An 11,506-nucleotide genomic window follows, 5' to 3' on the forward strand; every position below is an offset into this window, starting at 1 on the left:
ACACACAGACAATAATTAGGAGATCGTTTATTTAAAATCCATTGCACATAAATATGGTGTAAATAAATCTGAAGCTTCAATACAAACCTTATTATAATGGCAGTCTTTGCATTTTTACATAATCAATTATTATATATGTTTTACTCAGTTTCTTTTTAGCTCTATTTCACATAAGAATACTGCTGCTTGAACAACTGACCAAAATAATCCAATACTTACACTGTTGGCACATATTTTAATGGACAAACTAGGAAAATATAATATAGGTAGTATTTCATATTCCATTAAGGGAGCCCCAAAATAACCTGTAGGGTTGCCAAAATAGTTTTTATCATTACTTTGATTATAAATTATTTTCAAATTATTTTTGAAAATAAATTTCTAATGTTCAAGTTGTTTGAACATAGATTTGTAATAGTGCATGTGTTAGGCAGTTCCTGCGTATAGGCTCTTGGTGGGCAGAGAGTGAACATGATGTGTATGCAAGAGGATAATAGAAATAAAATGAGACTTGCACGTGTTAAAACTGATCCAAGATTCTAGTCATCTTTTTCCAAATCATACAAAATAATTTTGAATTCAGATTTTGGGAATGTTGAAGAGAATCTCAATCAGCAATGCAACATTCAATGGTCTATGAATCAGTGATTAAACTTCATCAAGCATGTTAAGGGCTCTGGTTTAATTGTTTTGGTTTAAGTGTGAAATCATGAACGGTCATAGTCCATTTGGGACATTTTGTCTAATGTAAAAGAAAATAATAATAAAAATCTATTCCAATTCTCACAATACCTTTAGCTTCCCTTAAAGAAAATTTGCCCACTTACATTTTCCACTTTAGCCCTTCAGGTAACAGTGCATTATGTTTTGTTCTGTTAAAATCTTTGACAACTTTATGATCATAATCAAATCTTTGGTGGTACTCTGAACATATCAATATATTAACAACTGTAAAGAATATGATCAATATCTATGGACACTGAAACAATCATAATCTTGTTTCACACAATGTTGTGAACTTCACTGTATAATTGTAGTGTTATCATTGCTATTGTTCTAGCGGTCTCTTTTTGGGTTCATTTACTACCGCTTTCAAGTATAAAACCAGAGATGTCTAACAACTGGCTGGACGAAATAATTTCTGTGGGCTGTGAGTATTGGAGCCTTGTGTTCTACATTTAGGACATGGACCTAAACCTGGGCACGCTTGTATTGAAATGTAATGGACTGAAAAATCCTGAGAACTTGAAAACAAGTGGGAATATACAAGTCAACATCAACTATTTGCTGTAGGACATGAACATTTTATTTTTCCCACAAGAAATGTGTATGTTTTCAAGAATGGTCATTCAGGAATCTGCATAAAACCGTACCCAAAGAGCTTGTTACATCAGTCAAATGACCTACTGGGTGTTGTGTGTCAATCATTTTAAATACATCATGGGGAAATCTCTGTACTGTATAGCCAGTCTATCAGTCCATTCTACTGCATTTTTCCTTCATCAGTGTCCATCTCAGTAAGCACACAAAAGCAAACCTTCTGAATCACCAAGCCGGATGACGCTGAAAATAAGAAAGAAGCATAAGTTCAGGTGAAAATTGTAATTATTTAACAGAATAACCCATTTTAGTGATAAATACAGCAGTTATGTAATGTGAGTCTCACCAATGAATTTGCGAAGCCACGTTGGTCTACGGGAAGCTGGTGTATAGCAGCACAGAAAGTAGACAGGGACGCCTGATAGGGCGATTGCGATGCCAATCAAAGAGTTGATGGTGTCACTGTAGAGTGGGACCACCACAAGGAAGATGGTGCAAAGGCAGAAAACAATCGGGTAGATAATACTGAGCTGTGAAAGTGAGGGAGAGAACATGACGGGTCTAACATCTCATTCTGCAAATGTGTTAGTTTGGTTTTATTTACGAAAGCGAAATAAGTACTGGACATATCATAAGTACGGAATAAAACACCACAAGAGTTGCAATTATAGGAAAATGCTCAGCAGTGGGGCGGTGTGCAGCCTGAAAGTTCCTTATAACTGCACTTCCCAAAGTGTTTTGTCCCTCTTAAGACCACAGCAATTTCCTAATGATTTCAGTTTTCTTAATTATGAATTATTAACTGTTTATAGTTTCATTTAACATTTCATTTAACATCTGCTAAAATTACCTAATGGTATACAAACTATAAACAGTCATTCCCCCACCAGCCTCACTCTTTTTTCTATGTCTTGAAGTTAATTAGGCCAAACGCTTTCCCATGGTAAAAAACTGAAAGGAACAGCTTCACCTCTAACTATTACAAAGCACTGACACAAGCCAGATTTAAATTCATTTTATGTTTCATTGTTGATTTAATTTGTTAAATAAATTTTTTAATACGTTATTAGTCGTACATTAAACCTAACTATGCACAATGCAAATCTCTGTGAATTAGTTACTATAGAGAACATATCGTATTCGAGTAAGCACATTAGTATAAACCAATCCATACAGGAATTTACATAGTTTCTTTTGTGGTTGTTGTAGCCAACAATGCTAGATTTTGCTGCGGTGTTTTCCAAATTTCAACTACTTGAATGTGCAAAATTGCAATTGCATGAAATTTTTTACACTGTCTTTCACAGCAGTGTTTGTGGGTAAATGAGACCTTTTAGCTGTACTCATGTTCAGCGCACATTAATCAAAAGGGGCTTTGGCTGAATGTATGTTGTGATGATGTTACATGGCATGTCTTGGCCCAAATCTGTGGGAAATCTTCAGAAATTTTGAAAAATTGAAAACTCCTGCGAATATTGCAGTTTCCTTGATTTTGCACTAATTTCTACGATCACAAAATCCTGGAGGGACTGATAAAGCTATCATTTGAATTACAACTGGCACTACTCTTCATGCTGTTGCTAAAGAAAATTAATCAACACAATCAGATTCAAGAATTCAACAGTGGGTATAAAAAGCAAAATCCATAGGAAGATAACAAGGTCAGATGGTGTGTGCATACCTTCAGTGGGCGTGGTCTGTCTGGCTGTTTCCAGCGCAGGTACAGCTGACCCAGGATGGACAGACCAACAAAGAACCAGTAGCTGAAGCTGTAGTAGTTGATGAGCCTAAAGATGTCCTCCACACACAGATACACCAGAGCCATGGCACCCTGTTAGACAGCACAATACATCACAAAGCTGTTACTCAAATGCACATGGATTCACAGGTGCCTTGTCTATAGTAGTCTCCTTACAGATAATATAACTGGATAGTAGGACCTGTAACCAGAATAAAATCAAGAAGAAAGTAGACAGAGAATAATGGGCAGACAAACTGTGGCATATTGTGAGTTGTGTATGAGGATGCATTAATTGCTAGGCACTTTCAGACACAAACTCTCTCATTCCCATCCTTGCTCTGTTCACTTTAAACACTCATACACAGTAAGACAGTGGTGTTTAAGAGAGACTGACATTGAAGAGTAGGGCGGGGATGGGGGTGAAACGGCTAACGTGAATCATGCACAGGTAGTCGGGCAGGTGGCCCTCTCTGGAGCCCACGAAGAACAGCCTAGAGAATAATATGCACATGAAACATCAGACACAATGGTACATGATGATAATGCCACAATACATGATTATCATACAGAGATGCATTTGCACATTACTAACCTTGAGGCAGCCAAGATAGATGCATTTAATCCTCCAAAGCAGGACAATGCGACAGCGAGGGGGATTGTCCAGTTAAATATCCCAAATACTTGATCAGCAAATGTCTAGAAATATAAATTGACCAGTTGGTGATATTCTGCAAATTTTTTCCACATCAATAATTGTGTCAGTGGTTCTCAACTGCTCTACGTCCATTATCATTATGTTGTGATAAGTTGTTCTAATTCACTTCTAATTGATTTAGCAAAAAATGAATAGTGCAGTAATGGGCTATAAGCTGCTCTATATAACTAAAATTGCAACAAGGTGCAACAAGGACTAAAATGCTGTTAACATACAATATTAATAAATTAATTCATTCATCATCTCTAACTGCTTTACACTGCTCAGGGTTGTGGTGAATCCAGAGCATACCCTGGATAAATATCATAAACTAATCATAATCATAATCATAACTAGAGTCTGACTTTATAAATAGAAAGAAGTCTATACCCTTGACACACTCCCTACCTGCTTATGACTAACCAGTTGAGAATCACTGCATTATATTATACTGTTAATCTCTGAGTGTGGCAGTTCCAATGGGAGCACTCACCACAGCTACAGCATCACTGTCCAGAATAGCAGGGATTGGTAGAACAGTATAGTAGGCCACATTGGTCAAGATATAGATCACTGTGACGATGGGCATGGAGATGGCAATGGACAGTGGCAGGTTCCTGTATTACACAAATTTGCCCACCAGGGGGCAACAGATGGTGTTGGTATGGTTTCAGTGCCATCAACCGGATACAACTAAAAACGTAGCAATAACCCTTTCAGGAGGACTTAGGACCGGCTTTCCAAGTCCAAGTCTGACTTACTTCAAGTATCTGAAATACTGACCTGGTAGCATAATTCACCCAGCTTGGCTAATGAACCCATTTTGTGCGTGAACGGGTACATTAATTTAAAGAGGACCTCAGATCAAATGATTAACTTAGGAACCCTGGCAAGAGCATATGTTCAGCAGATTGTCACATGCCTACTGTTTATTTCATGCTCTGTCAGCTAACCACTGAAGGAGGGTGGCACATCCCCTCTTTCTGTACCTTTTCTTATATATGACAATCTCATGTATATCCTCCTTTACAGTTAGTGTTGTGTGTTCACAGTTCTCTTACTAGCAAGATTTTAAACCAGTGAATAAAGTTCATTCAAAAGACTTTTTTGATCTAAACCATCATTTTATCATTGCTCATTTCTGGATGCATGGGACAGTTTATACATTTCTGTCTTTTAACTAATTTATGAAGACCTGACAGTGTAAAGTATATTTTTGTATAGTGTAAAATTCTCCTCACCTCTCAGGGTTTTTAATCTCCTCAGTGACGAAGTTGAGGGTGTCCCAGCCCGAGTAAGAGAACAGAGCTGAGTACAGAGCCAGAGCCACATCACCAGGGTCCTGGGACGAGCCTTCAAACAGCCCCTCGAAATTCTGTGTGTAGCCTGAAATAAACACAGACAACACACAGTAACAAATTATCTCTAATGTGTGCAGTTAATAATAAAAGGTAGTAAATAATGAGAGGATAATTTCCCTACCCTGGAATATCTTGACAAGGCCTGTGATGATAACAGCAATGAGAGCGATGACTTTAGCATAGGTGAAAAAGTCCTGTACACGAGTCCCCCACTTCACATAGGCACAGTTCACAAAGGTCAGCAAACCTGAAGATTATTTTCACATTTATTACTCTTACACTCAAATATGTTATATATATCATTTAGAACAGCAAAGAAATATATGGTGTAACTGCTTACTATACAGATGTTTTACAAGAACTTCAAAAATACATTTGAATTGAAATAAATAGAAATTCATCTCTCTCTCTCTCTCTCTAATATATATATATATATATATATATATATATATATATATATATATATATATAGACGTACTACATGGACATAAATCACACTAAGAATGATAAAATTATAATTTGTCTAACTGTATAATCTACCAATATTAATGTTAATATATTCCATTTATTTTTTAATGTTCTTTCAAGGATTCGAATTTGATTTCAAATGCAATCATTTAATAGTATTTCCATTTATTAATTTTCATACGTCACTTACGTCACTACGTCATACATTTTTTGTCTTTTTTGATCCATGTATATAATCTTTAAAAAAAAAGTTTGTGTCATAAAGCTTTGTCTGACACGATGTCTATCTTTTCCCTGGTGTTAGAATAGTGACCATGGGGCTAATACATACAGATTTGTTTTGTGTGGTGTGTGTGGTGTGCTTGAGTATGTATTTTTTGTAAGGTAGTCTGCTTGGGCTAAGGAAGTGGACCCGCTGACATCAGCAATCCTGCTGGTTTTTTAGTGAGTGAAAAAATGGTTAGCACAGCGTTTACAAAGACAGAGAATTCCTGTGAGTGCACGTGTTGTTGTGGTGGATGTTGTTGTTTTTTTCATGGGTACGTAAAACTACATAGATACCAAGTAGGATATCTTGTATTTTAACAGACAGGTATTATCACTTAACTTTGATATTGACTGACTGGCTTACTTCACACTGTTTTTCCCCATTCAATGTCTACTGGCTTTTTGACAGCCCTAAAAAATTCAATATTTGGCCCTAAAATGCAAAAACAAATTGTGCACATCTGTCCTTTTTTGTTGGATATTTATAATAGGAAGAGACCTGGCCTGCTGATCGATATCTCTCTCTCTCTCTCTCTCTCTCTCTCTCTCTCTCTCTCTCTCTCTCACACACCCACACACACACACACACACACACACACTAGGGAGGGGAACCTTCCTTCTATCCTTCAAGATAAAACTCCACCCTATCTGTTATTTCTATGTAACATCTTATCTCCATCTACTGTTATCAGTGTTTATTCCCATAAGTGCATGCAAAAGGTCCATCTAAAGAGTCAATCCCATTGACTAATGTTCAGTTTTACTGTTTAATTAGGCATGATTCACACAAAGATATACTTACTACAGCCTCCATTTCCATTTCTGATACAGGCTTATTCAACAACAGCTAATTAGCTGACCTGCTGCTTGTACGTTAATGAATTTTCATCATCAAGAGCTAAATTGAGCAATAATAAGTAATGTTTTAATCTGAACTGTGCCCTTGTAAGTGAAATCTGGTTCTGACTCTGAGTGTGTGTGTGTGTGTGTGTGTGTGTGTGTGTGTGTGTGTGTGTGCGTGTGTGTGCGTGTGTGCGTGTGTGTGTGTGTGTGTGTGTGTGTGTGTGTGTGTGTGTGAGAGAGAGAGAGAGAGAGAGAGAGAGAGAGTGAGAAAGAGAGAGCACAGAAAAATGCTAGTGATAGCTCCACTTTGTTTTGCGCTCTCTAATTTCCTTTCCCTCTTTCATCTATGCTGAGCTATCATTAAAGCAAGGGTCAGAGTCTTAATGTGGAGGACTTTACCTTCCAACTATCAGCACATTCACATCCTTAGAACAACCTTTTATCTGTGTGTGTGTGTGTGTGTGTGTGTGTGTGTGTGTGTGTGTGTGTGTGTGTGTGTGTGTGTGTGTGTGTGTGTGAGCGAGACAGAGTTGACCTGATCTAAACTAATGTTGTTTAAAGGTAAATTTTGACCAAGCTTTAGTCACTTTTACATCTAAAACATGTTTCAATTAAGATAAATACTGGATGGTTACACAAACACTGACGTTCTCCTGAGATCCCATATCAGAGGCTGTTCTGTACAGGCTGTTCTGTACAGGCTGTTCTGTAGTTCTGCCAGTAAAAAATAAAGGTCACAACTTCTGTCCTCAGTACTGTTCAATGATTCAAACATAACTATAAAAATATTTCTAAAAATTGGACAGAAGCACTACCAGTCTTTATTAATGAAATGACATTCAATGTTATATGAGTGGGAATCATGTGAGTTTTGGAAAGTGAGTCATTTGTCTGCTGTCAGCTGAAGTAAAATGTACATGATGTAATTCCTTCCCTCCCTTTATCCTTTCCACTCGCATGCTCATTTAACTTCCTGTCTTCCTGTCCACATCTTGTAATATCCAAATACTAGCATCACTCGCTTTCATTTTAGTCATAATTACCTACTTTGGGTGCAATATGCATATATTCTGTCAGGTGAGCTGGCTCCTGTCTGTCTCACTGACTAAAAACACACATAAAAAAAAGCTTTGTCTTGAGTCTCCCTTAGTTCTTCTGTTCCTCTTTCTCATTCTCCCACAGTGAGCCTCTCCATTGGGCTGATCAATCATAATGTTTTTTTCACTACCCTTTTGTGTACGTATTCTTCCTCTTCTCAAAACCATTCTGACTTTCAAGACCATAGACACATATACATTTACACCCTTTACTCATGGGCAGATGTTTTTTCATCCAACGCAACTTACAATTCATCTGAGCAGATGAAGGTTAAAGGCATTGACCAAGGGCCCAGTAATGGCAGTCTGACTGTGCCAGGATTTGCACTCACAAGCTTCTAACCACTGCTGGATAAAAATGACTTAGTCGCATAGAGTATGTACAAGGACCAAAACAAATGCACTGAAAGACAGAGGCATACAATGTTTCGTAAACCTAGCTCATGAGACCACTGATTTTAGATTTCCTTAAATTCCTCCAAGGGGTCACCAAATATTAAGTGATTATAGTGACCCAAAAAGACTAGAAACTCCTGAACTCTCAGATTCATCTTATTCTGCTTGGAATACATAGACAGACACCAGCACACATGGGAACAAACACATACACACAGTGTGTCTACTTACATATGCAGGCTGCAGCTAACAAGCGATTAGCCAAATAAGGTGCAATACATGTAGGGAAGATTGGCTGCACCATATAGTTGGAAAAAGTAATAGCTATCACAGCCTGGCTGGTGGGCTCGATGATGAGGAGTGATGTCCATAGACGAATGAAGGCCATAAAACCTCCAAAGGCCTCCAGGATGTAGGCATAACTGGCTCCAGACTTGGTAATGGTGGTTCCCAGCTCGGCATAGCACAAAGCACCAAATACTGAGAAAATTCCACCAATTGTCCACACTACCAATGATAAGCCATAGGAAGCACTATAAATCAGCACACCCTTAGGTGAGACGAAGATGCCTGAACCAATCATGTTCCCCACAATTAGGCAGACACCATTGATCAGGGAGATCTCTTTCTTTAGTTTCATTGATTCCTGAGAACCATTTTCCTTCAGGTTGCCATTGGTTACCTCTGGAGAAGATTCTTGTGTCGAGGCAGGACTATAGGTGGCCATTTTGTCATGAGATCGTAAAGGAGGATGACTGAGATGCTGAGTGGACAGACTGGCTGTCAGTCTATTTTTAAAAATTCAAATGTTTTAATAAAGTCAGACTATGTCCAAGTTATCCGTCTTGAGGCAACATCTGAGGGGGAGATAAATTATATTTAGTATTCACAAGACACACACATGCATACACACACAAAATCTTACAATAAAGGCCTTGGTCCACAGGCACATTTGTTATTTGATCTTGCAGATAGCTATTAGGGAGCCATTAGTGACTTGGCTAAATGGCTTTTTTCCCAGTGAGTAAACAAATGGGCTCAGAGAGAGATGCTAAAGGAAAGACAGAAAAACATCTACTCTTCAGTGCAGTTATACTGTACCACAGGTTAACACATTGCTCGGTCTGTTAGGGTATTTATCATCAGTGAAGAGGAGCAGATCAATTGTGCCAAATCAAGTTAAATCATGATTAACAGGTTTGTCTATCTTATTATGGGATCAAACTGATTTGTTTCTGGTTCTCTCTCTCTCTCTCTCTCTCTCTCTCTCTCTCTCGCTTTCTCTTTCTCTCGCTTTCTCTCTCTCTCTTACACACGTGCGAAGACAGAAAATATTTTTCTGAAAGCTGACAAATTTCACTGCCAGGTTTACATCGATTCACAGACAATATATCACATACATGTAGCCTGTATCACTGACCTTGTAAACAGTCACCACACACAATATTTGAGTATTTTGAGTATAATTAGTTTTTGTTTTTTTTAAAACATAATAGACAACAGTAGACTTAATTAAAAAGTGGACTATTCATTGAAATTTGGTTAAACATTGCTACATAAGCTGCTGACAATGACTTCGTAAGCAGTTTATACACATGGTTTCCCAAGAATGATTTCATGATTTCATATCATTACATAAACCCTAATGCAGTGAAGAATTAGTGAATAACATGCAATAAACACACAGAGATTATTCCTTTAACCTGAAGGAAACTGAGAATATACAGTGAACACTGTCGTAATGCAGAGAAATTGCTACTACAAGACATATTGAAAGATGGACTCGTGAAGGGCCCGGTAGTAAAAACAAAACAAAACAAAACAAAACAAAAAAAACCTAACCTATTGCTGTGATTTATTACATTGTTCCTGGTTGTGAATTTTTTTTTTTTAAATTGCAGCATATATACTGTATAAATATAGCCTATATCAATAATAAATATCATTTCTGATTGAAAGTAATGTTCCAATTTGATGCAGAGTTATCCTGTTTTGTAGGTATGTTAAAACATATCAGGAAAGAAAGGAAGAAAGAAATGCATTACACAGCAGGAGGTGAACAGGTAAGGCCTCTAGGAAAAGGAGTGCTGCTGCTGCTTCCGGATGTCTTATAGACCCGAGTGAGGGCAAGGTCCAGCAACACCGACAAGCTCTTATAAAAACCAGGTGTAAAACAGGATAAGCAATTTAAAAATGCATTCTGTACCAAAACATAGCTTAATAAATATGTTAATCAAAAATATGACTTGTTAGACAGGGGTATAAGGAATATAAATGAAGTCTATGCTATAGGTGAAGAGTAAAATACCCAGATACTTAGTGATGAAGTCTGACTTCTTTACATTGTCAGTCGATATTTTCCATTGACTAACCCCTAGATTATCCTTATCTTCCTCATAACCTGTGCGTACGAATCTATTATGTCCTTCAAGTTTATATAATTATCATAAATCGGTGAAAAGGAGAAGGTTTAGTCCCAGGTTTAGCCTACTAGCCTTCACTGTACTCGTTTCTCGTGTCGGATATTTATTTTAAAAGAACATGGCTCTGGTGATTTCCATGGTAACGTTAGCCTACCTTGAATAACGGCACGGCAAGGCTGCTGCAGGCTCTTGGTTCTTCGGTGATTCAGCACTGCTTGTTTCCGCTCTTTACTTGTCATTCACGCTGGCTAAGAAGAATAACAGAGGTTTAAAAGCCATTTTGAGAATTTAATGAAAGCGTGGAGTCAGCTTTGGAGCATGTGCTGCTGTCCTGTCAGCTCTCTTTCTCCCTCCCTCTCAGGATGATGTTTTGAAGGTGCAGCCACTGGAGGCTGATCAGCTGATAGACTTCTGCTTTCTCCGAGGACATGACACACCTAATGGGCTTAAACAGGAGGAAATTTAGGATATGCCACACTTAACAAGTGAAAAACAGATGTGGACGTCTGAAGTCATGTGAAGTCACTCATAGATACATTCATACACTGATACTAAACATGACAGCATCTACAAGGGGGGAGTGTAACTTGACTACATGGGAAAAGAAGACACGTTTGGTGAAAGCTGACAGACATGTCTTCCTCTCCACACCCTATAATAATAGTAGGCTAATTGGTATAAATAAATAAATAAACGAATGAATGAATGTGATAACTTCGTGAAGAAATTTATTTAATTCTCAGCATATTGCCCCTGTAGCACACTTATTTTTAAAGCCAGTAGCTGGCAAAAGGAGAATGAATAACTGTAAACTATCATTTAAACAATAGAGATATTAATTTCCCTTCACACAGTAACGTTAAGCAGCAGAGTTTACTCCTGTTAGTTCTGGGAAA

The 11,506-nt window shown here is 37.7% G+C and overlaps 1 protein-coding gene across 3 annotated transcripts; it reads right to left on the reverse strand.

The window, feature by feature from the left end:
- Positions 1–10: 10 nt before the first annotated feature.
- slc7a7 (solute carrier family 7 member 7) lies at positions 11–11,195 on the reverse strand. Of its 3 annotated transcripts, none has more exons than XM_017472214.3 (11): positions 10,765–11,195; positions 10,233–10,339; positions 8,419–9,044; positions 5,238–5,363; positions 4,997–5,141; positions 4,249–4,372; positions 3,654–3,757; positions 3,456–3,552; positions 3,002–3,151; positions 1,667–1,850; positions 11–1,563 (listed from the first exon to the last, which is right to left on the reverse strand). In XM_017472214.3, exons 3-11 carry the CDS (start codon positions 8,912–8,914, stop codon positions 1,484–1,486), a joined length of 1,506 nt encoding a protein of 501 aa, XP_017327703.1. In that variant the 5' UTR covers positions 8,915–9,044; positions 10,233–10,339; positions 10,765–11,195; the 3' UTR covers positions 11–1,483. The 3 variants fall into 3 exon arrangements, with proteins under 3 accessions (XP_017327703.1, XP_017327705.1, XP_017327702.1); XM_017472216.3 differs by lacking the exon at positions 10,765–11,195 and adding an exon at positions 10,496–10,718; XM_017472213.3 differs by lacking the exon at positions 10,233–10,339.
- Positions 11,196–11,506: the final 311 nt, after the last annotated feature.

Source organism: Ictalurus punctatus, chromosome 7 (assembly GCF_001660625.3).
Source record: "Ictalurus punctatus breed USDA103 chromosome 7, Coco_2.0, whole genome shotgun sequence".
Classification (NCBI taxonomy): domain Eukaryota; kingdom Metazoa; phylum Chordata; class Actinopteri; order Siluriformes; family Ictaluridae; genus Ictalurus; species Ictalurus punctatus.